General features: G+C 41.4%; 1 protein-coding gene and 1 long non-coding RNA gene across 2 annotated transcripts; one reads left to right on the top strand and one right to left on the bottom strand.

The window, feature by feature from the left end:
• Nucleotides 1–474: 474 nt before the first annotated feature.
• Nucleotides 475–23,905, bottom strand: LOC109252531 (uncharacterized). The gene is made up of 3 exons (XR_002074065.2): nucleotides 23,794–23,905; nucleotides 17,699–17,773; nucleotides 475–597 (listed from the first exon to the last, which is right to left on the bottom strand). It is a non-coding gene; the product is annotated as an uncharacterized LOC109252531 (long non-coding RNA).
• FASLG (Fas ligand) lies at nucleotides 4,901–15,194 on the top strand. Its single transcript, XM_019425078.2, has 4 exons — nucleotides 4,901–5,792; nucleotides 6,844–6,889; nucleotides 11,495–11,551; nucleotides 12,776–15,194. The coding sequence occupies exons 1-4, from the start codon at nucleotides 5,442–5,444 to the stop codon at nucleotides 13,168–13,170; spliced, it is 849 nt and encodes a 282-aa protein (XP_019280623.2). The 5' UTR covers nucleotides 4,901–5,441; the 3' UTR covers nucleotides 13,171–15,194.
• Nucleotides 23,906–25,982: the final 2,077 nt, after the last annotated feature.

Here is a 25,982-nt window from a genome sequence, read left to right as displayed (position 1 = left end):
TTCTTGAGTTTTCACCCAGTGATAGTGAACAGTATAGACCGTGTACCACATGTAATTTGTTAGTGCTCAGTTATCCCTGTCTTTTTAGTCTTTTCCCTGTCCCCAGGGAAGAGTTAGCTGCTGTCCACCATGGAGCTCTCTGGGCTACTGCTGAGTCACGTCTAGAGCTTCAGGCCACAGTCCACTGAGTCAGCTCTCTGGCTTAAACACTGGAAGGCCAGAAAGAAGGGTCCCTTCTGCTTCCTGTTCTGTCCTCTTAACCTCCATGTAGCTAACATGCCACACTGGGGAAAGATCATTGGAATTCTTTTACTAAAGAGTCAGGACAATTTCTGAAGAGAATTACAACGCTAGAGGGACCATCATTAAAAATAATTTGAATTTCATCTAATGAGGTAAGATGCCTATAAAATTCTAACAACTTGTACAAGGAGCGTTCTCTGATTTGATTCTGCACTTAAACTTGCTCTCAAGTTTCACCCACGTCCCATTAAATCTCTACGACTGGCAATTTTACCTTTTTCTGAAAGAAATCCCAGTTCTGAATCTTCCTGCCCCGTCCATCCTCAAGGAACCCTGGTTCCAGAATCAGAGATGCTGCCAGAGGAAGTAGGAGGGATAAGGTGAGGATGAGAAAGTTCCTCAATTAGTTTCCCACACATGGGAGCTGCCAGCATGCTGGCCCCTTGATTTATTTATTCAGTGCACCTTTTGTTTTTTAAGTTTATTTATTTAGTAATCTCTACACCCGACATGGGGCTCAAACTCACAAACCTTGAGATCAAGAGCTGCATGCTGTAACGACTCAGCCAGCCAGGCATCCCTCCAGTGCTTTTCTTTCTTTCTTCCTTCCTTCCTTTTTATTTATTTATTTAATTTAATTTTAGTGTTTATTTTTGAGAGACAGAGAGAGAGCGCGCGTGAGAGAGCACGCACACGCACAAGCGGGGGAGGGGAAGAGAGAGGAGACGCAAGCAGGCTCCAGGCTCCTAGCTGTCAGCACAGAAACCGACTCGGGGCTCAAACTCATGAACCGTGAGATCATGGCTTGAGCTGAAGTCGGATGCTTAACACACTGAGCCACCCAGGCGCCCTCAGTGCATCTTTCAAACGCAAATATATATGTCCCCCCCCCCACCCCCCGCCCCAGCAATCTGGTTTGAAAAGATTGTTTCTGCTAATTAGCAAGGTTCTAGTAGTATTCCCTGTGATGAGTCCCTATTCTTGTTTTTTATGGTTTTTATTTCTCCATGATTTTGCGGACATACGATGTTTGGTGGCATTATCAAAGAGCAATAGTGGTGTTTAAACACTGCTCTCGGCCTCTATTTCTGTTCAGGTTCTCCCAGGATTAGGGGTCATTGGGTGGGTCGGGGGCAGATATTATGATTTTTATTCCTCCTCCTATTACAGAATGAATCAAGAAGCAGGGCAGAGGGAGATGTGAAAGTATAGCATAATTCTGATAGAAGAATGCTAGAAGTTTCTGTGGGAGTTTGAGAGAGAAGAGCAAGGGGGATCTTAGTCTGAAACAGAGGGTTCCATCAGTCCATCAGTCAGTCCACCGGTAGAATATCCAGATACTGATTGTTGGGCATCGACTTGTGCTTTTCCCTGCAACCTGTCTCCACCTTCTTTTATCTTTAGTGGAAGACCATCAGTTTCTTAAGTCTACAGATGAATTACATGTGGGAAGATTTCCTACATTTACAACAATAATATTTGATAAGAGCTTACTTTGCTGCTAGGGACTATTTTAAGCATATCAAATGCTTTGGCTCATTTAGTGCCCACAATGCCCTATGAAATAAGTACTGTTGTGATCATGCCCAATTTTTTCAGTGTTTATTTATTTTGAGAAAGACAGACAGCGTGAGTGGGGGAGGGGCAGAAAGAGAGAGAGGGAAAGAGAGAATCCCAAATAGGCTGTCAGCATGGTGTCCAACTCAGTGCTCAATCTCCTGAACCGTGAGATCATGACCTGAGCCAAAACCAAGAGTTGGATGCTTAACTGACCGAGCCACCTGGGCACACCTGATCATGCCCCCTTTTTTTTAATTCTACTTTTTTTAAATTTACATCCAAATTAGGTAGCATATAGTGCAACAATGATTTCAGGAGTAGATTCCTTAATGTCCCTTACCCATTTAGCCCATCTCCCCCCCACACCTCCTCTAGTAACCCTCTGTTTGTTCTCCATATTTATGAGTCTCTTATGTTTTGTCCTCCTCCCTGTTTTTATGTTATTTTTGATTCCCTTCCCTTATGTTCATCTGTTTTGTCTCTTAAAGTCCTCATATGAGTGAAGTCATATGATATTTGTCTTTCTCTGACTAATTTCACTTAGCATAATACCCTCCAATTCCATCCACGTAGTTGCAGGTGGCAAGATTTCATTCTTTTTGATTGCTGAGTAATACTCCTTTGTGTGTGTGTATATATATATATATATACACCACATCTTCTTTATCCATTCATCCATTGATGGACATTTGGGCTCTTTCCATACTTTGGCTATTGTTGATAGTGCTGCTATAAACATGGGGGTGCATGTGTCTCTTCAAAACAGCACACCTGTATCCCTTGGATAAATGCCTAGTAGTGCCATTGCTGGGTTGTAGGGTAGTTCTATTTTTAATGTTTTGAGGAACCTCCATACTGTTTTCCAGAGTGGCTGCACCAGCTTGCTGACCATGCCTATTTTTATGATGAGAAAATTGTGGCACAGAGGAGGGACAGTGACCTGTCCAGTTCACACAGCTAATAAGTGGAAGAGCTGGAATTTGAACCCAGGTAGAACTACAAAGCTCTAAGCATCATGCAACACTTTCTGTCCTCCCCAGAGGACAGAAAAATAAGTGTGTTTTTTCACTTATTTGAATCTTTGCCATTTTCAGTAAAATTTTTACAGTTTAAAAATATGACTCTACAATTTTTTTGTTTGAGTTATTTCAGGATACTTTCAACATTTTTGTTTGTTGGGTTTTTTGTTGTATATGGTGGAGTTCTTAAAATGATATATTTTGATGATTATGAACTTTAAACTTGCCATTTTTAATGACTATGAATAAAGCCATATGTGAGTTTGAAAGCACATTAACCCTACCCACCTCTGAAAGATAGTGAGAACCTTGTGCGGTCAATTCTGCTCTTACCTGTCACACTGTCTCATGGGCAGAGAGTAGGATGTGGGCAGAAGTGTCTGGGGAAGAGGCAGTGCCAGCTGTTGGAGTCTAACTGGAAAGAGTCCATGCATGTGTCACGCTAGGGAATCTGGACGACTTCTGGTATCAAACCTTCCGACAGAAGGTTTTAAGCAAGAAAGTGAGATAATTGAGTTTGTTTTCACAAGCATGATTCTTGCCTCAGTTTGCAGGGTGATATGTGCTTGGGACAGCTGGTGGGAGGGAGAGCAGTCAGGGTGCCCTTGCACTATTGCAGGTGAGAGATAATAAGAGTGTGACCTAAGGCAATGACAGGAAGAATACAGGACAGGGTGTGCCGATGTGAGAAGCAGGTTGGGGGGAAAATCAATAGTCCTGGCTTAAACGTTGCAGAAGAGAAAGAGCAAGTTGAAACAAGTTTCAAGTGAAACAGGTAGTATGGGAACCCAGGTGGGTGGGCAGAATGTGGCCGGGAAATAAGTTTGGTATTGGTTTGGCACAGGTGGAGAGTCAGAATAGCCACAGCAATGTCAAAGCATGATATAAATGCTAATGAGATCTGAAACGTGGAGCCTTCTGGTAAAATGGAAAATGGGTTTTGTGAGAGGTTTTTATGGGTTATATGGGAACATGATTGTGACTGGAGCCAAGCACTTGGGAGTTACTGGCATTTCAAGAGTCTTTGAAGGGGTGCCTGGGTGGCTCAATCGGTTGAGCATCTGACTCTTGATTTTGGCTCAGGTCATGATCTCACGGTTTATGAGTTCAAGCCCTGCATTGGGCTCTGTGCTGACAGTGCAAAGCCTGCTTGGGATTCTCTCTCTTCCTCTCTCTCTGCCCCTCCCCTGCTCTCTCTCTCTCTCTCTCTCAAAACTAAATGAATAAACTTTAAAATATATATTAAAAAATAATAAATAAATAGTATTTGAAGCCAGAGAAAAGGGTGATGTCAGTCCAGGTAGAGTTCCCATCTTTAGTAAAAAAACATACAGGACAATTGGTTAAATTTGAATGTCAGATAAACAGAAAATAATTTTTTTGTGTGTGTTGCCCACATTGTGTATGGACATACTGATCCTAAAAATTATTTATGTGAAATTCAAATTTATCTGGGCACCAAGTACTACATCTGACAACCATAACACAGGCTGCAAACACATGCCTGCAGGGGCCAGGAAGGCCATTTCACAGGGCGAGGGGGGTGTGAAGCATGGTGGGAAGGGGAGCAGGTGGCCGGCCTAGAGCAGCTCTGTCTGTTCTGAGAGGACCGCAGCAGTGCAGGTCTGGACGCCAGTATTGTAATGTTTCAAAACATAATAATAAAAAAATGTAGATTTTAATGTGGAATATCCAATTTTATTTCATATTTTTTGATGTTTTTATTTTTGAGACAGAGAGAAAGCACAAGCTGGGGAGGGGCAGAGAGAGAGGGAGATAGGAACCGAAGCGGGCTTTGCACTGACCACACAAAGCCTGACGCAGGGCTCAAATCCATGGGCCTGGAGATCATGACCCGAGCCGAGGTGGGTCGCTCAGTCAAATGAGCCACACAGGTGTCCCTGGAATATCCCAGGTTTTAAAAGGGGACAACAGTGAAAAGAAACAAAAAACATTTTGAGGCATGAACAAAGCAGGTCAATTGGGGTCCAAAAGGCATATCAGCCACTGGGTTGCCACCTAGGGTCTAATCTCTAGGGAGGGGGTGGGGCAGACTTTTACCCCATGAGTTACAGTGCTTTGCAGTGTGAGTACTTGGGTGTGGGGAAAGGACAGCAGCAAGGGAGTGAGTCCCTCATGCGAAAGGTAAGATGTGCAAGCAATTCCTCTGGCTGAGGCTCCACAGTCTTGCCCTTGGGGGCCTGGACAGACCCCACTGGCTACTCTCCCTGGTGCTGGGCAGTGGACAAAGCCCATGGGGCTACACCCAGTACCACCTGCTCTCGCAGGGCCCAAGGAAGACAAGGCTCTTCTACAGGCATCTCAGGGAACACAGCAGAAGCTGCTGGGGCCTTGCAGGCTTTCACCAGAAAATTGTGGGCGGAAACTTCCCGGGGTTTGCTCTGAGCCGGTTTGAGGCTTCTCAGCTTCAGACGCAAAGTGAGTGGGTGTCTCTTTGAGAAGCAGAAAGACAGAAGGAAAGAGAGAACGAGAGAGGTGTTTCCCTTGCCTATGGAAACTCTATAAAGACAGAGCCGGCTTTTCTTCCCTGGAGCATTCAGAAACAGCGGTCCTGGCCTTGACATCTTCACTGGGGGCCAGCCCGAGGAACAGGCTGCCATGCAGCAGCCCCTGAATTACCCATACCCCCAAATCTACTGGGTGGACAGCAGGGCCAGCTCTCCCTGGGGCCCTCCTGGGTCGGTCCTCCCGTGTCCATCCTCTGTGCCAGGAAGGCCTGGACAAAGGAGGCCGCCACCGCCACCACCACCAACACTACCACCACCGCCACCACCACCGCCACCACCGCTGCCCCCACTGCCATTGCCACCTCTGAAGACGAGGAGGGACCACAACACAGGGCTGTGTCTTCTTGTGATGTTTTTCATGGTTCTGGTGGCCCTGGTTGGACTGGGGCTGGGGATGTTTCAGCTCTTCCACCTCCAGAAGGAGCTGGCTGAACTCAGAGAGGTAAGCTGCTGTGTGGATGGCTGTGCCCTGAAGCCACAGGGCAGGGGTGGGGAGGACTACAGGGGCCCACAGGGATCATGGTCTCACTTGCAAAGTATTTAAAAAAATTTTTTTTAAGTTTATTTATTTATTTTGAGAGAGACAGAGAGAAAGTATGAGCAGGGGAGGGGCAGAGAGAGAATCCCAAGCAGACCCTGTGCTGTCAGCACAGAGCCCAATGCAGGGCTTGAACTCATGAACCCTGAGATCACGACCTGAGCCAAAAACCAAGAGGAAGGCGCTTGACCTAGTGAGACACCTAGGTGCCCCGCGAAGTAGTTTTTAATCCTTTTTTCTTGTCTTAGAAATGGATCATTCTAGGGGTGCCTCAGTGGCTCAGTTAACTGTCCAACTTGATTTCGGCTCAGGTCAGGATGTCACAGTTCGTGAGTTCAAGCCCCATGTCAGGTTCTGTGTTGAAAGTGCAGAGCGTGCTTGGGATTATGTCTCTCCTCTCTGCCCCTCCCCTGCTTGTGCATGCTCTCTCTCTCTCTCTTTCTCTCAAAATAAATAAATAAACTTAAAAAAAAAAAAGAAATGGATCATTCCAGTGATTCTATTCTGTAGGCAGAGAAATGGAAGCTCCAACGAGTGAAAGGAATACTTTCTATATTGGAAAGGATCGGGGCCAAAATAGGACTGGCAGTTCTGGTTCTTTCTTTCTCAGTGGGCAAGTCAGTCTGCTGAACCCCTCCCTCCCTAGAGCTTAGTGATTTAAAAAAGAAAAGGAACTTTGAGGTCTTGCTTAGAAGTGAATTCGTTTAAATGACCAAACTAAATTTCCTTGAAAATACCTAAAAATATTAGAACTATTCCAAATCACACACATACACACACACAAATGGAGGCATGGTAAGAACAATTGCATGGCCAAAGTCTGAGTTAGGAAAGGTTCTGAGGTGTTTAGATTCCCTTCTCAGGTTTATTTGGTTTATTTGACAATTTTGCCTCCTTAAGCATAAAGAACTTCATATTTATTATATATCTTTTCTCTCTCTCTCTCTTTTGCCAGTCCACCAGCCAAAAGCACGTAGCATCATCTTTGGAGAAACAAATAGGTGAGTTCTTTCATGCATGTATGTTGAGTTTCTAAAGACTGCCCTCACTGCTGAACCACGTTGGTGGAATGCCTTGAATTCCATCTCATTCTTGGATAATTGTATACTACAAAAGGAATCCTGGCTAATTCTGAATCTCTAGTCATTTTGGTTCCTTGAGCTGCCCTAAACATGAAGTGAATTTAATCATTCAAAACCAATATAACTGAATATTGCACACAATTCAAAATAATTTCCATTTGGCTTTGGAAAGAGACACACATATACAACTTTTGTCCCCTAAGCAGCTGGCTCCAGGCCTGTCCCCTTCCTCAGGGCTCCTGCTTTCCATGAACAGGGCAGTGGCTATAACTCGTAGAGAGAGGGGGGCAGGGTGGGGGAACAGACAGATGTTTCTGGGAAAAGTCTTCTCCTCTTTAAATTCTCTAAGAGTTTACTCAAGAGTCAAGCTTTATTTTAAAAAATTTTGGGGATATATTTTATAGGATATATATAGGATATACATTTTATAGGATATATTATATAATTAAGCTTTTATTTTTATTTTTATTTTTATTTTAGTTTTTAGAGAGAGAGTGTGAGCAGGGGAAAGGGGCAGAGGGAGAGAGAGAGAATCCTAAGCAGGTTCCACACTCAGCATGGAGCCCGACTTAGGGCTTGGTCTCATGACCCTGGGATCATGACCTGAGCCAACATGAAGAGCTGGATGCTCAACCAACTGAGCCACCCAGGCGCCCTTAAGTTTTTTAAAAAGTAGGCAATTAATTATCCACATTGGGGTTGATCTTTTGCATTCACTGGCAAACTTGGGGAAAGACTTTAGGCATTTTTCTAAGGCTAGTCCAACTTCCCCCACAAAGGCAATCATGAGCTACCTTCAATAATAAAGGAAAGTCCTTTATGTGAGATTCAGAGCAAGGGAGAAGATGAAAATGTTGAACACTGACCTTGTGAAGTTTTGGGATATAGTTTGGAAACTATGGACAGGTAGATTTAGGATGCTCTGGTTTATTAAACCAAGTTCACTCAACTTTGGATTTGGTAAGAGTTGGAAGGGAGCTTGGAGCAAATCTAGTCCAGTCATCTCACTTCTCAGAAAAGAAACAACATACCAGACAGATTAGGGGATATGCCCAAAACCACAGGTGTAGAACTGGGGTTGAAGGAAAGGAACACAGGCTCCTGATGCTTTGTCAACTACAGGGCTTTCCAGTATATAGACTGGCGCCTTAGGAAATAGGGAAACTTCCATCTGTCTATGATGGCCATGGAATGAGAAATAAAGATGAGAAGCAAGATGTGTCTGCAAAGACAATAGGTAAATCTCATCCTTAGAAATTGGGAAGCAAACAGAAGACAGCACTGGCCATCCAATGAGGGGAGGCTGTTTCCAAATTTTCTTATGTGCCTATCGTAGGTGACCCAAGTCATCCTACTGCTCCAGAATGTAGGCTCTTTAGGAGCCATCCTTTGGATGCTCTGGTCTCTAGTTCTAGGTCCAAGTCCCTAAGTGTTAGAAAGTCCAGGTGTATTCAAGCAGAGTAGAAATATTTGTTAGAAAAATGAAACCTTGGGAGGATTTCTAAAATAAAATAGCTTTGAAAATCAGTGGAATGTGGCTGGTGAAACAGGTCCCTAATTACTCATCTTTCACCCACTCTCTGGGATCATTTTAGTAACTAAAAGTTAAGTGAACAGATGAGTCAGGTCTACCTTTTCCAGTAAACAAGTATCTTCTTTACATCAACCCAGATGGGCCAGAGATTGGTGAATTATCCCATGGAAATCAAATTAGCAACTTTATTAATAAGATAAGAGATGCAAATTAAAACAAGAGGATACCCATTTTCATCCATCCAATTAGTAAAGATAAAAAAAAAAAAAAAAACCAGATTGGCAAAATGTGAGAGAAAGTTTGCTTAAACATTAGTTGACAGCCAGGGAACAGGTAAATTGCTATACCTTATCTGAAGAGCAGTTGGAAAAATGTACCAAAAATTTAAAAGTGTTCATTTGCCATGCAACCTCATCACTAAGAATTTATCTTGAGGGGCGCCTGGGTGGTCAGTCGGCTAAGCGTCCGACTTTGGCTCAGGTCATGATCTTGCAGTCCGTGAGTTTGAGCCCCGCTTCGGGCTCTGTGCTGACAGCTCAGAGCCTGGAGCCTGTTTCAGATTCTGTGTCTCACTCTCTCTCTGATCCTCCCCTGTTCATGCTCTGTCTCTCTCTGTCTCAAAAGTAAATAAATGTTAAAAAAAAAAAATTAAAAAAAAAAGAATTTATCTTGATAAAATAATCAGAGATATTACCTAAAATCTCATAGATAAGGATGTTCATCACTTCCTTATTAGGCTATTTATAATAAACAAGTCAGAAGAAACTTAAATGCCTCTTAACAGGAGATTAAATACATTATGGTGTATTCAGAGGTCCTAATATGCAGCAACTAAAATCCATATATTAGAAGGACATTTAATGTCATGGAGATTGTGCATTCTATGTTAGAAAAACAAGTTATAAAACAGCATGCTTAGGTTAATATTGGCTATATAAGTGCATATGCATATTTTTTATTCTTAGTAAAGAACTAGAAGGACTAGTTATTTAAACATTCTTATTTGCTCCTTTTTCACTTTCCATTTTCCCACAGTTAACTCATTAAGTCTTTTATTCATTCACAAATGTTCCTGGAGTGCTTCTTATGTGCCAGGTTGGGTGCTGGGTGTTGGGTGATGATTGAGAACAAGAGAGACAAGGGTCCTGCCTGCACAGAGCTTTCAGCAAGCTGGAAAGGATAAACAAAAGCAAGCAAGCCACGGCATAATTTCAAATTGTACTAAGTGCAACATAAGATAGAGTGGTCTGGAAAGTCCCCTCTAAGGAGGCGTTGTGTCTGTGTGTGTGCATGTGTATGTATGAGTGTGCATGTGTGTCGGGTGCAGTGGGAGGATAGAGGAAAACATTCCAGCAGTGAGAATGGCATGTGCAAAGACCCTGGGGGCAGGAAACATTCATCACTGAAGCATAAGACATATTTCCAGTTTATTTCAATATTTATCCAGAAGATACTTTTATTGAGTACCCTTTATGAGAATAACACTGTACAAGGCTCTGTGAGGGATATAAAGATACGCAACATGTGGTTCTCTGTTCCATTTCCTGTCAGCACTTGGCTGAATGTCAGACGAGTTGCACAGATGGTTTGTGGTATAGGAATGTAGAGGAGACTCAGTTTTGCCTTTCCTGTTCACTAACACCTCATTCATTGTGGGTGGTCTTGGGTGGCTAGAGAGGTAATGATTAGTCAAGTAACATTCTGAGTTGACTGGGGCATTCTCATGCCATATGTGAGTCTTACAGGCTAATCACAAGGAACTTGATGTGGATGAGTGCCTTTCTATGAATCTTTCTTGAATGCCTTAGCCGAATTCATTAGCTAAGTGGTAGCTCAGTTTGATGAAAATACCTGAAGTCAGAGACACAATGTCTACCTTGGGAACTATTGTCTATTTTAACTCCTCCAATTAAATTTAACAAATATTTACTGGCTATATGCCCTGTGTCAGAAAATGAGCTAAGTACTCTGGTAGATTAAATATATAGTAAGAAATTTGCCCTTAATCTGAGGGGAATAAGTCAAGTTACACAGGCACCTCAGAAACGGGGAGTCACAACTGACAAGAGAGGTAAAGACAGAGTGATTCTAGGTTTCAAAGGAGGGAGAAATATTTGATTAAAAAGGCCTAGGATGGTTTCCCAAAGAAAGAGGTGTTGTAGGTGGTATTTAGAGGATTGATAGGAATTTTCCAGAAGGATCTGTTTGGAGGGCGTTTTGAGCAGACGGAACAGCATGAGCAAAGGCACAGGGGCTGGAAGCTGGGTGTGTTCAGGTTATATCAGAACTCGTGTTGTGCAGCCTTGGCCAATGTGAGCAAGTAGAGGAGATGAGGCTGGTCAGACAGGCAGAGATCGTGTGGCTGGGGAAACTTTTACACAATTATATATTCAATGAGGAGCTATTCAAGGCATTTGAGATCTGAAGATGATTAATTTGGGCAGACTGTCAAATGCCACCTGGGGGGAGACCTAATGGCCAGGAGGTGAAATCACAGTCTTCGTTGGCCTCTGTCCTGAGGAGTGCTACAGACAGCAGAACCAGAGTAGAAAAATCCTAATTTGGAGTCAGGAGACCTGAGTGTCTATCCTTCTCTGATATTGAGTAGCTGGGTCAGTGCCACCCAAGTTCTAAGCTCATTTAGCCATCTATAAGGTGGAACAATAACGTCTGCTTCAAAGGGTTGTGGCAAGTTCAAATGCAGTAACTGATCTGATAGCTCTTTATAAATCAACCTTTTTATTGTTTTATTGTGACATTATAACTATGCACATGTCTATTTCAATTTGGTTTATTTTTGACCTCTTTGTTTCTGAAATACAGGTTCCTGTGAGTTCTATGGTTTCGATTTGCATGATTAGTATATGTCAGACTGTTGTCACTTATGTTTTTAAAAAATCACTTTTATTTAAATGATCTGTTCAGAGTCCCAACAAAAGAATGGTTGGTGTCTCATTTTTACATGTATTTTTCATCTGTCTATGATACAGGTCAACTCAATCCACCCTCTGAAAAAAAGGAGCTGAGAAAAGTGGCCCATTTAACAGGTCTGTATCTGGAAGGTACATGGGGTTTGGGAAAGCCTTTGACAGAAAGCTGCATAGCTGGTTGGGTACTGTGCTCTGAGGGAGTTGTTATTTTCTGGTGACAGTATTTGACACCCAAGAATGGTCCTATGTTTCTAGTCAAGTCAACCTCACATGCAGACTGAACCCCTACCGCGGTCTAGGCCATATTCTGAACTAGAGAAATGGAGCTCCACCAGGAGCCCACTCTTCAATAATTCCAAAGAACTGTATGAGATTTGGGGCATGGGCTTAAGATGTGAGATCTGGGAAGGTGGGGAGTAAGTGCTTTTCTGGTTTTCTGGAAGAGCCTCACCCTGCTTTCTGCAAGAGTAGAACTGGGAATGAAGAGAAAGGCCCAGTCCTGGCACTGCGGGACTTCCTGCATGTGGTCACGTAGTGGAGTGAAATGATTTGATAACAGTGTGGTATGGGCATTTCCAGGGTATAGTCCATTAACATCTGAAAGTGGAAAAGTATCACAGAAACTGATGTGCCACTGCCCCTGGAATTATTTAGGCAGAGGCTGTAGAATGATCCAGTTTGGACCAACAGATATTCATTGAACACATGTTGTGTGCCAAGTCTTGGGGACATGTAGATGAATAACACATGGTTCCTGCCTTCAAGGAACTTAAGGTCTAATAGAGAAAGACAGGTACATAAGCAGTAATTTAAGTACTGGGGAGTGTTCTCTGGTGAAGGTATGTATATACAGCTGTGAGGACATAAAAGAAAGGGAATTTTAGCCCAAAGTAGGGGACTGAAGACTCCTTAGTGTAGGCAAGGAGTTGGACCTGGTGATCCCTAAAGATTCTTCCCAACTTTAGGATTTCAGAGTTCCTTGGGTTTGGCTTTCCTCCTCACTGGGGGGACCTCGAAGCCTAGAAGTTTTGGTGTTAGTTCTGACGACTATAGAATCTTTGTTCCAGAGAGCTAAAATAATCTCAATAATGTCCCATTGTAATTGACTAGCATATATATTATTGTCCCAGTTGTATAGATGATAAGCTGAGGCAAGCAATTTGATGGAGGTGTTGAAGGAATTCAGTAATGGATCAAGTCTGACCCATTGGCCTGTTCTATATGGGCTATGTCACTTTGGTCATATGCTCAAGGAAAGGCCCACAGTTTTTGCCTTGGAAGCTTCTTTTGTTGGATACATGAGCATTCCTGGCTGAACACTCCTCTCTGATTTGATTTCAGGCAAGCCCAACTCAAGATCCATCCCTCTGGAATGGGAAGACACATATGGAATTGCCCTTGTCTCTGGGGTGAAGTATAAGAAGGGTGGCCTTGTGATCAATGACACTGGGATGTACTTTGTATATTCCAAAGTGAACTTCAGGGGTCAGTCCTGCAACAACCAACCCCTGAACCACAAGGTCTATATGAGGAACTCTAAGTATCCCCAGGACCTGGTGCTGATGGAAGGGAAGATCATGAACTACTGCACTACTGGCCAGATGTGGGCCCGCAGCAGCTACCTGGGGGCAGTATTCAATCTCACCAGTGCTGACCATTTATATGTCAATGTATCTGAATTATCTCTGGTCAGTTTTGAGGAATCTAAGACATTTTTTGGCTTATATAAGCTCTAAGAAAAGCACTTTGGGATTCTCTCCATATGGTTCCTTGTTACAGGCACTGAGAATATGATCTTGAATGAGAGTCTTCTTAAGCCCACTTGAGGTCAAGTGAGAAGACATGAGCCAAGTAGACCTTGAGACTACAGGGTCCAGCAGGTCTACAGTTCCTCATCTCACTGTAGATGTCCATCTGTCTGGTCCATGTGCCAGACAGGAGGGGAATATGACTGAAGAACGTGAGACTCTCGCTGCCATGTGAAGATGCAGAGGCAGGGAGAAGCAGCTACCAAGGTGTTCTACACTCATCTTAAGTGGCCAAAAGCATTTTGGCCCATTGGAAAGGACAATTAACTCACCTCTTGGCGTGAGTTTACTGTCTACCTCAGGGGAGGCCGCCTTTCAGATATATGGATGTCACATGAGTGTATAAGGGATGGAAAAAGAAGACTAGGCTTGCATGATAAGCTAAAGAGACGAAAAGGCCAATGTCCTATTGGCAGCATCTTTATTTCTTTTTTTTTTTTTTTCAAATTTTTTGGTAACGTTTATTTATTTTTGAGACAGAGAGAGACAGAGCATGAACGGGGGAGGGGCAGAGAGAGAGGGAGACACAGAATCGAAAGCAGGCTCCAGGCCCTGAGCCATCAGCCCAGAGCCCAACGCGGGGCTTGAACTCATGGACCGCGAGATTGTGACCTGAGCTGAAGCCGGACGCTTAACCGACTGAGCCACCCAGGCACCCCAGCGGCATCTTTATTTCTAAATGCATAGCCTGAGCTACCAGGTGATGCTAACAGAGTAGAAGGGGGGATCTTTTGGGAAGTTGGTCCTTTCCCTACACAGCATGTACATTTTCAGTGCAATTGTAGAGGTGTGTATGTGTGCACACGTGTGTGCGTGCGTGTGTGCGTGCATGCATGTGCACATGTTCACATGCATGTGACTAGAAGAGTTACCTAAGTAGGGACAATGTGGAGATTGGGAAGGATATGTTAGGAAAACATGGGTCGCATTCAGTGGTAGATTTTGAGTACTTCTCGGCAACGAACTCAGCTGTCCTCAAAATAGTCCTCAAGACTCTTTGATTGTCAGCTGTTGATGCTGTTTTCCTATAATATAATCAGTATTTATATACATTTTGTGTATTTTAATGAAAAGAATACATGTAATAAAAATTACATTTTAGAATACAGATAAACATTATGAATGTGCTTTTTGGAAATCACTAAGATTTGGATTTTTTCCTTATTATTTCTCTCCTCCATGGCTTCCTCACTTATTTTGACTTAAGGCCAAGTTAAGAAGAACTCACTGGGGTGAGAAGAACTGTGGAGCAAATCTGTCATTGCCAGACATCCCTCTCCCTCAGCCTCTTTCCCATTATCCAAAGTTTTCATTACCTATGCTATTGCCAGTATTAAGCTCATCCAACTTGCAAGAGATTTGATGACAATTTCCCCCCACCCCCCAAGGGGCAGAGCCATACCAGAGTGGAAGGGGCAAGACTTTGGACTGAAAAACCTGAACTTCAATCTTTGTTCTTCTACTTACTAACTGTGTAATCACTAGGCGAGTCACTTGACCTCTCTTGGACAAAAATGGCTGATATGTACATAAAGTATTGATACATGGCATCTGTCTAAACAATGGCATCTATCTTTATTAATAAGCCACTCTGTGAGAGGCACTTCATGCTCCAGAAGAAGCCATTGACCTGAGGGATCCATCCCAACCCCTGGTCTCTTACACTGTTCTGTTCTTCACTCACAATGACTTTTTCCTATTTTTTTTTCAACTATTCACTACCATGGCTTCTCCTTAGACTTTGTTATTGTTAAAAATTATGGTATTTCTTGGAGTGCCTGGGTGGCTCAGTCAGTTAGGCGTGCGACTTTGGCTCAGGTCATGATCTTGTGGTCGCAAGTTCGAGCCCTGTGTCAGGCTCTGTGCTGACCGCTCAGAGCCTGGAGCCTGTTTCAGATTCTGTGTCTCCCTCTCTCTGACCCTCCCCCCGTTCGTGCTCTGTTTCTCTCTGTCTGAAAAATAAATAAACATTAAAAAAAAACCCACTTTTAAAAATAAAAAAAAAATTATGGTTTTCCTTTACAATTTGATTTCTTATTTTCACAATATCACCTCTTACTATTACAGCTCAACTGCTTCAACGTTTTCTCTCCTAAAATATGTATATTTTTACCATATTGAGACCTCCAATAAACTATCATTCCTTACATATCCATCAGCTCCTTCTTTATCTTTACTCCTCTCTCTGATAAGCTTAGATTCTACCCTTATCAGGACAATCATTATCTTGGAAAAATTTTCAACTCCAGAATATTCTGCTTCCTTCACTGTATTCTCCTTGCAAAAATCCCATTTTCTTTAAGCTGGCATCCTAAAAGCTGAACATTGCTGGAGAAAAATTACCCAAACAGACAGATTGGTTTATTTTTTATCTATTGTCTACTTAAATAGATTACTCTTTATCACTGATTTATTTCTATCTTTTGATTGATTTGAATAAGCAATACATGGATATAATACAAATGTTAAAAGGCACACAAGGGTATAAGAATGGAAGTAAACCCTCTTTTCATTGTGCCCCATGGTCCCATTTCTGCCCACAGAGTGTATCACTGTCTCCTTCTGTAGCTTTCTGGAGATGGTCTATATGTAAGTATGACATCACTTTATATCTGGGTTTCCCAACCTTGGTTCTATTGACATTCTGAGCTGGATAATTCTTTGTTGTGGGGGTTTTCCTGTGCACTGTAGTATGTTCAGCAGTATCCATGCCCTCTATCCACTAGATGCTAGTAGCATTGCTCCCTCCTCCATGTGTGATAACAAGAATATGTCCAGACAATGCCAAATGTTCCCAAGCTGGGGGTGGGAAGACATAATCAGCTCTACTTGATTGAGAACACTGCTTTGTATTAGTGGTCACATATCATTTAATCCTACCTAGAACTTTTTCTTCTGTTCCCTGCCAAGCACATTTTTCCACTGTTTGAAACAATTATGTCTTATCTTTTCCTCTTGCAAACCAGCCATATCACCTTCTCCCACTATGGAACCTCACTTATACCACCAGAACACAAATCACCCACATTTGCATGATCTCTTTCTTTTATCCTTATAGTGGAGGAAGAGGGCCATCTTTTCATTTGTGCACTAGACCCTTTTCCTCTCCCCTACTTTGCCTCTTTAAAATTGTTCTTTCTTCTGGATTCTCAAACCATCACTGTCTATGAAATGGTTTCCATCAGCATGTACATATGTTCAAGTATCCTTTTTCAATAAAAGACAGCCCAACCCAAACTAAAAAGATCCCAAACCTTTCTTTACCTTTCCTCTTCTCCAGTGATGGCTGCATTTCTCATTTTCCTGGTAGAGACAAACATCTGAGAAGGTTGTCTCCACATACATGGGCTCCATTTCCTTAGCCAGGAATGGCCTTCTTCAGGCTCTTCATGTAACTGACTTCTTATCGTTCAGGCCTTAGTTTAAATGTCACCTCCTCAGACCATTTCTAGAGCCTCCTCTTTTTCTCATTATTTTATTGCTCTCTAGTTCCTTCTTAGTAACTAGCATAACTTGTGGTTATGTTCTTTATTTGACAACTTTCAAAATATCTGTTTTTTCCAGTAGAATAAAAGTTCCAAAAGCAAAACCTTTTCTGCTTTGTTTACCACTGTAACCTCATCACCAAACCCAGTGCCTGGCATATATTAAGAGCTCAATAGATAGCTGTTGACTCAATAACCTTAATTATAAAGCAAATATTTCTCAGTTTGGGGCATATGTGTATGTTTCTCAGCCTAATGAATATATTCACTACTAGTCGTAGTATTGTCTCATGAATGTATGTGAGTGTTTATCCAGCTTTGAGTAGGTTATCTAATGGGAATTTGAGGCTACAGATGGAAGAAATCGTGCATCCTAATTCTTAGCACTGGAAAATGAGAAAAACCTATTTGGTGTGTGGCATTACCAGGAGTTATTCAGGAGACTGTTGAGGGAAAACTGCTGGGTAACTAGGCTGAACTTGTCCCTTAGAAGATATTCAATAAATATTTGTTGAATAAATTAATGAACAAAATCAAAGATGCATGCTGAAGTGTGTCACCTGCTCTCCTTAAAACTCTTCTGTTGATTCATCTGCTTCCTGACCAGTACGTCATGGAGAAAGTCAGGGAGGTATATATTCACCCTTCTTTTGGCTGCTTGTCTGTATTCCTAGCCCTCATGATGAAACCCTCCTTATCCCTTTTCTCCTCTTTTGGCTCCAAACATCAAGTACACCAGTTCTAAGCATAATGGGAACTTTACTGGACCTTTTTTTTTTTTTTTTTTTGAAATCAATGGACCCTTCTAGATAATGGTACCAGAGCAAAAAGGAAGTAGGAATGGCACTGGGGCATCCTGAGAAAACATAAGGCCATCAGCTAGTAGTGGTATTACTGGCACTTTTATCCCTCCAAGTCTAAGCTCTATTAGGATGCCTTTGGGATTTTCTGAAGATAAAGCCATAACTTACCATGGTTTAAGTACTTGTTCCAGGAAAGAGATGCTAACAGTTCCTTCAGGAATCTTGAGTTATTTTTCTTTACCTCTGTAGGAACATAAGAATGCCAATATATATATATATGTGTGTGTGTGTGTATATATATATATATATATATATACACACACACACACACATGTGTGTGTATATATATATATATATATATACACACACACACACATATATATATATATATATTTTTGATTAGCTCACTAAAATGGGATCTGCCATTGTTACTTTGTGAAATGATAGACTCAAAGTAGAACACTTAAAAAAAAAAGGAGAAGATGAAGATTACTTCTGGTTCAGTAGTTTGAGGTTTTCTTTCTTTTCAAACAACCAAAACCACACAAAACCTGTGTTTTTCCTTAGCCCCCCAGAGTGGTGACCTTGTATTCTCTGAAGTAGGTTTTGACTTACCACAGCTTAGTAGGAAAATAGCTCTACCAGGGACCATCATTTTTAGTGTGGCTCATTTGAACTGATAGATCATTGGAAGAAGAGCACTAGAGAGAGAATCCTGACTCCTTCGAGCCAGACTTTAAGATTTCCGTAGGGTTAAGCCACAGATATTTGCAGGTCCTTATCTGAAAGTGTGCCAGTTGTATGTTAAATTACATTTTACTAAGGGGTCTGTTTTAGTTCTGGTATTAGTAGAGATAAATTTTTTACTTTCTGGTTTTCTGTTTTGTTTTGTATTGTTTTCCCCTTTGCCAGGGTTTTGAGTCATCCAGACAGAATGAGGTGATCCTAGGAAAGTAGAATTAGAACCCCATTCCTTAGGGTCTTCAGACTGAGAAATGAACCTTACACAGAAATATATTTTTTAATTTTTAAAAAGTTTTATTTATTTATTTATTTATTTATTTTGAGAGAGAGAGAGAGTGCACAAGCAGGGGAGGGAGGGAGAGGGAGAGAGAGAGAGAGAGAGAGAGAATCCCAAGCAGGCTCCATGCTGTCAGCACAGAGCCCAACGCAAGGCTGGATTCCAGGACCCTGGGATCATGACCTGAGCTGAAATCAGGAGTCAGACTCTTGGGGCACCTGGGTGGCTCAGTTGGTTAAGCATCTGACTCTTGATTCTGGCTCAGGTCATGATCTTGTGGTTTGTGAGTTCAAGCCCCATATTGGGCTTGGAACCTGTTTGGGATTCTCTCTTTCCCTCTCTCTTTGCCCTTCCCCTGCTCACAAGTGCTCGCTCTCTCTCTCAAAATAAATAAATAAACAAACATTAAAATAATAATAAAAAAAGAGTTGGCCACTTAACTGACTGAGCCACCTAAGCACCCCCAGAAATATTTACACTATTGATGGTAGCCAGGAGCCTTTGGGATTCACCTAAGGGCCAACCAGTTTTGGAAATACAGACGTCTAAGTGGGTATTCTCCTTACAGCTCACCCAGAAGATAGGAAAGCATCGCCTCAGTGATGACTTTCTCACTGTTGCCAAAACTTCCTCCTTCCAACTGTTTATCTTCAGAGAGAAACACAAGGCAGATATCTCTTCTATCCCATTTGGAAGTTCCTTCAGCTCTATGGGATCATCTTTTCTTCTACATCTCAATTGAATAACATGAAGTCAATATCACATTCTGTGGGAAGTCAAATCTTCTCTCCAAGTTTTCCAAGAATTTCAGGGAGGCATTGTCTTGGGCAGCCCACATTATAAAAAGTCTTTTACGAATAATATAAAGCAACTGCTCTTTCAAGGCAGAAGCTTTCATAGCCACATTTCCAACAGATGGAACACATTTCTAACACATCCTTAATTTGAAAACTTCCTGGTAAGGGGCTTGCTGAAATGTAAGGGAGCCTATAACTGCACTGGACTATACTACATTTTAGAAAGTTCTTTTTCAGATTTAGTTGAAATCCTCTGCATTGTAAGTTCCCCACATTGGTCACAGTTCTTTCCTGCTTAATATTCCTATAGTATTTTATAACATAAAGTTTCTCATGTACCTTATCTTGTTTCGTTTTCATTACAACTTCAGAAGGTAGATAGTTGTCTTCATTTTATACACAAGAACAACTGAGACACTGAAAAGTTATGAGCCTTGCTTAATGTGACATGACCAATTAGTGGTGGAGCTGAGACTAAATCCCAGTCATCTAAAACCTTACATCTTACGTTCTTTCCACATGCAGAGAGATTTCTTAGCACTGATCATGGCACCCAAGATGAGTCTTATTAATTTTCAGTGACTCCTTATCACTTTGCATTTTAGTTTAAATCTCACTTTGGTTAATGCCCACATTCTGCATAATATAATAAATATAATATGAAACATCTTTGATACCACAACCCTAAAGAGGTCATAGTTGAAATTGTTCTTAGATTCTTTTTCTTTCATTTCTTCTCTCTACTGTCTTTTATCTGAATCACCCTTATTGCTCATCTGCCATCAGTGGCCTCAGTTTTAACAAAGTGAGAAGGAAAGAGATTGAACTTGGAGTCAGAAGGCCTGGGTTTGAGTCCAGCCTCTGCTACTCAACTAGCTATGTGTGTGACCTTGAGTAAGTGACAGGGAATATCTTGAGATTCAGTTGTGTCCTCTTAAAATGAGGACACCAATTCCTATTCTTATGATTTTATAGGAATATTGTTAATGCTAAATGGAATGAAGCCACTTTGTGAGGAATGGTACTTCTGAAAATAGGCCAGTGGAGTTGTTATATTCCTCAGCAACTCTCCTGATAAACTCTTTACCTTTTGTTTTGTTTTGTTTTTAAAGTAGGCTCCATGCCCAATGTAGGGCTTGAATTCATGACCCTGAGATCAGAGTCGCATACTGTGCTGAGTGAGCCAGTCAGCCATCCCCTGATAAAGTCACTGTTAAAAAAAAAATTCTTACTTGCTGTTTTAGTTTGTACAAAATCAATCACCCATAATCCTATAATATTATGTATGAATGCCATCAAACATAAAAACGCCAGTTAGAAACAACAAAGATTCTGAGGTATAAAAATAAAAGTATATCTTACATTTTCATAGCCTTTAAAACTTTTCTCACATGACTTTTGCTTTTATTTTTTTTAAACATATAATGTAATACACATGAAAGCAGTTGGCATGTGTCAGCTTCTCTAGAAATGTTAACTAAATATATTGAATACCTTCTGTGCTCATTATATTTACAGCCTTGTGTGATGCCATTTTGGTGCCTATGTTTTAAATCATGACATATAATTAAATAGGGTACTGTTTAAACATTTGCCTGGGGAGAGAGAATACTTTATGTTCTTTGTTGTCCTTATATATAGTTAAAACCCCCAGCTTAACCTGGGCTTGTCTTGGGAGATATGAGCTGCTTAGGGAATCCCCCCTCCTCCAGCTGCTCATTACAGAAGGGATAGAACTTCTTGGTTCTCATGTCATAGCCTTGGCTTTCTGTGGGTAAACCACTTCAAAGAGTGTGAGTTAGTAAGAGGCACCCTTGATGTTATCAAACTCTGAAAGTGTCCACACATGTAAGGCACCATATACTAGATAAGCACCTTTGCAAAGGAGACTGGAGAGTCAGATGGGCATCTATTGTTATCTCGAATACTTCTCTGGGTAAGGATCTTTTAGTTTCACTTGGTTTAGGTCTTAGTTTTCTCACACACACAACCCTAACACCACACCCGCACCACTTCCAGTCTGTGGAAGGGAACTTGGTGCACATTTTCTGGAAGGGAAGGTTCTAGAACTTGTTCCTGATTGGAAGAGAAGGCAGGTGGAAGATTCAGGAAGTTACAAAGGTCTCTGGCTTTAAATAAATGAACTACGATTCTAGAGCTTCATAACAGAGATTAAAGATTGCAGACTGAAGAAATTGGAGGTTCCAGTAACATGAAATGTGTTCTGTTCTCCTCACTGTGTCTTCATTGAGAAGAAAAAACAGCTTTGACTCAGTAATGAGCAAGAGACACAGAAGTGTTAAACAGAACTCTAAGGTGTGAGCTGCAAGGGAAGATATTTCAAACCTCAGCATCCTCTTTGCATCGTTTGGGTGGGTTGTGTTCTGGTCTCTAAGAAAGTCTGGAGGCTGCTGCAGAGTTCTGGGAAGGTGGCAAAGAAAAGACTGCAATGCAGGGAACTTTAGCACTCTGTTCTTGGGTTACTTGATCGTGTTGACTGGTATAGCAAATTGGCTCTTTCTAACTTTCCAGAAGAATGTGAAAAGACTTCTCTGCTCTGGGAAGTGAGTGGAGGTGCAGTCAGTAGAGGAGGTGGCTGGATCCACATCTGAAAGGAAGGTGAACTTGGGGTATGTTTTTTTCTGCCCTACCTCCAAGCCTACGTTGCCATACTTTATGGCTTACAAAATGGGTAAGAATATCAACTTATTTAAAAAAAACGGGACATTTATTACAGGACTTATTCCTGCCCTAAGCCAATCCATGAAGTCAATAGATAACAATAATAGTTGCAATTTATTGACTCCCTTTTTGTAAGGATTATGCAAAGCATCTTAGATTTATTTTTACTAATCTTCAGAACTCTGTAAGTCAAGTGTTACTAACTCCATTTGGTAAGTGAAAAAACTGATTTAGGTTCAGAGAAGTTAAGTAACTTTCCCCAGGTCACAGGGTAGCAGAAACAGAATTCAATACCAGGCTTTTTCTGAACCAAGGAAACTTACCTAAATCAGGTTCATACTCCCCCATTATAATGTCAATATTCTTTTTTTTTTAAGACTCTGTAATTGAATCAATGCATTTTTTATTTCATAGGAAAAAGTGACTATCTTTCATGAATAGGTACCAAGATCATGAATTCAGTACTGTTATTATTTTTTTAAAAGTTTATTTATTTATATTTGGAGAGAGAGAGAGAGAGAGGCCAGGGATGGGGCAAAGACAAAGAGAGAGAATCAAAAGCAGACTCTCCACTGTCAGCATGAAGCCTGATGCAGGGCTAGAACTCATGAACCCTGAGATCATGACTTTGAGTTGAAACCAAGAGTTGGGTGCTTAACCAACTGAGCCACCCAGTTGCCCAGTACTGTTATCCTTTTTTTTTCCTGATAAAAGCTTGAGATGGATATTAGACACTTCACAATTTATGATGATTAATTCTATAACAATAACTTGTCTTACTCCCATTTGTGTTTTTAATTTTCTATAAATATATATGCTTATATAGCAATGTTTAAAAAAATAATAGGCAACTATCACAAACTGTATGCCTTTTTTTCAGCAGGTGGAGAATTCTGTTCTGACAGAACTGATAATGTCAATATTCTTCATTCATTCTACAAATTTTTATTATCTTATCGAGAAAGAGAGAGAGCACATGAGCAGGCGAGAGGGGCAGAGGCAGAGAGAGAAAGAGAATCTCATGCAGGCTCCACACTCAGTGTGGAGCCCTACTGGGGGCTGGATCTCAGGACCCTGGGATCATGATCTGTGCCAAAATCAGGAGTCTACTGCTCAACCAACTGAGCCACCCAGGCGCCCCTCTACAAACATTTACTAAGCACCCACTAGGTGCCATGCTTTGTTTAGGGGATACAGTGGTGTACAAGACAGGTAAGTTCCCTGTTCCTTTAAACTTATGTCCTAGTTAGGGGCAGGGATGGTGGTGGTAGTGGAGAAAATTAAAAAAAAAAACAAACAAACAAGCAAAAAAATACACAAATTATCATTTGATAAACACAATGTAGGGTATTAAAATAAGTTATTGAGATAGAGACTAGATAACTACATTAGAGGGAAGGCCTCTCTGAGGGGGTGGCATTTAATATGACAAGAGACACAAGAGGTGCCATTTAAAGTGACTCTCGATCTCTGTGGTGAGTTTGAGCTCCACCTTGGGCATACAGATTACCTAAAAAAAAAAAAAATTAAAAAAAAAATATATATGAAATGACAAGAGCCAGGAATACAAAGATTAGGCTAAGAAGGTCTCGGGCAGCGATGACAGCCTGTTCATGTTATTTTGGACAAAACAATGCACAATGCATTATTGTGCAGGACTGTAATGCACATAGCAATATGCATAGCAGTTTTAAGTGCTTAAGGGCCGTTAAGTTCCCTCATTACTGAGACAACTGTCAACCCAACTGAACAGGTAAACTCACACAAATTCAAGTCTGCAGAAATACAGTTGATTGCAGAGCTGCAGAGCAATGGCTATTGTCAAAGGCGTGCCGCACCAAGCTCCAAGCGGTCCTTTCAGAGTTTGAGTCAGGCTGCATTTATGGGGCAGAGTGCAAAGAGCGGGAAGTCCAGTCAGAGTCCAAGCAGTACGTTCATTGGCTTAAGGATGGGGAGAGATTCTGGGCGGATGCTCATTGGTCAGGAAGTAAGCGTCAGTCTGCTATAAATCACGCATCTACGACCCTCAGTCTCGCGTGGTCTTAGCCGCCTCCTGAGGGCTCATGCTTGAGATTCCGTGTTTTTCTATTCTTCGGTTCAATTTGACTTCGAACCCCTCTCGGGCTGAAATCCTTTGAGGCAGCCGGATGTGTCCCACATACATTTCCAAACTTGCCACTGAGGGTGGCTCTTTCATCCCTCCGTGTTGAAAGCCCCCAGGCAGGCGCCGACCTCCAAGCAGGAGCCAGTTCGTGTAGCACAGAAGGAGCGACGGCCTGTGAGGCGGAGCGTGGCGGGAGAGCTGCTGGAGATGTAGACTGAGCCCCAATCAGGTAGGGCTCTCTGAACTGGGCTGGGGGCTGTGGAGTTTCTGGTCAGTACTATGGGAAGCCACTGAAAAGCATCATACAGGGGAATTGGAGGGAAGTGGAAACATTTGATCTACACGTTGGTAGTAAGAATTTTCAGGCCTGTTGATTGGGTGTTGGGTGCATGGAAAAGAGATGAATCAAGGATTACACCCACTGTTTTCTACTGTTTCCTTTACAGCATCTATTGTAATTATTTCCTAGTCTTTTTTTTCTTCCTTTGTGTATTTTTCCAGTTAGATCCATGTCTGCTTTTCTTCTGGTGCTTAATAAACATGTGTTGAGTAAATGATTGAACAGAGCACAATGAACACTCCCTTCACCCCGTAACACAGTCCTACCTCTTGCTCTCTAGTGGCTGTGTACACAGACCCATCACCACATTGCTGAAGTCATTTTTCTACTAAGGGACATGTAGTTCCTTCCCAGAGTTTTGCTATTTCAAAAAAATGCTGGAAGGTCATGTTTATATATATGTCTGTGCATTTCTGCTAGTATTTTTCTCCAGGATCGAAAAGTAGAATTGGAAAAAGTGTTGGAATTGATTGAAATTACATACAATTTATTATAGTTTAATTGGGGGGAAATTTGACCACTTTACACTACGTAGTCTACCCTTATAAGAAAATATGGTATGGCTCAGCACTTACTGATTCTTTTATATTCCTTCAGGAAAGTTACAGTTTTCTTTTTTTTTTTTCTCACGTATTTGACATGTAATATTGTGTAAATTTCAGGTGTAGAACAGGTTAATTTGAGATATTTACTTATTTTATTGAAGTGTAGCTGACATACAGTATTATATTATTTTAATGTGTACAATGTAGTGATTCAGTGTTTAGTATATATATTATGAAGTGATCACCACTACCATGTTACTATATAAAGTTGTTACAATATCATAAACTATATTCCTTATGCTGTACATTGCATCCGTATGTCTTACTTATTTTATAACTGGAAGTTTGTACCTTTAAATCCCCTTCCCACATTTTGCCCATCTCCCCACCCACCTCTGGCAACACCAGATTCTCTCTGTCTATGAGTCTGTTTCTGTTTTGTTTGGTTTTTTATATTCCATATATAAGTGAAATCATGCAGTATTTGTCTTTCTTTGACTTATGTCCCTTAGCATAATAACCTCTAGGTCCATCCTTGTTGCCACAAATGGCAAGATTTCATTCTTTTTTATAGCTGAATAATATTCCATTGTATATTGGAATTGTACATGTATATGTATACCATACGTGTATACCACATATGTATATGTATATCACAACTTCTTTATGCATTACTCTAACAGTGGACACTTCGGTTGCTTCCATATCTTGGCTATTGTAAATAATGGTGCAGTGAATATAGGGGTGCATATATCTTTCGAGTTGGTGTTTTTGTTTTGTTTGGGTAATTACCCAGTCATGGAATTACTGGATTGGTTGGTAGTTCTATTCTTAATTTTTTTGAGGAAGCTCCATACTGTTTTCCATAGTGGTTGCATTGTTGTGCTTTCTTTCCTACCAGCAGGGCACGAGGGTTCCCTTTTCTCTTCATCCTCACCGACACTTGTTATTTCTTGTCTTTTT

The sequence above is a fragment of the Panthera pardus genome, unplaced genomic scaffold, assembly GCF_024362965.1.
Source record: "Panthera pardus isolate Hobbes unplaced genomic scaffold, ASM2436296v1 HiC_scaffold_21, whole genome shotgun sequence".
NCBI classification, from domain to species: Eukaryota; Metazoa; Chordata; class Mammalia; order Carnivora; family Felidae; genus Panthera; species Panthera pardus.
This window is presented reverse-complemented; position numbering and strand designations above follow the sequence as displayed.

What these genes read in the sequence shown, in the direction of transcription:
- FASLG (XM_019425078.2), top strand. Translation starts at nt 5,442, where the DNA reads ATGCAGCAGCCCCTGAATTACCCATACCCCCAAATCTACTGGGTGGAC. An exon ending in AGCTGGCTGAACTCAGAGAG is followed by an intron (nt 5,793 to 6,843) that starts GTAAGCTGCTGT and finishes CTCTTTTGCCAG; the next exon opens with TCCACCAGCCAAAAGCACGT. An exon ending in AAAAGTGGCCCATTTAACAG is followed by an intron (nt 11,552 to 12,775) that starts GTCTGTATCTGG and finishes ATTTGATTTCAG; the next exon opens with GCAAGCCCAACTCAAGATCC.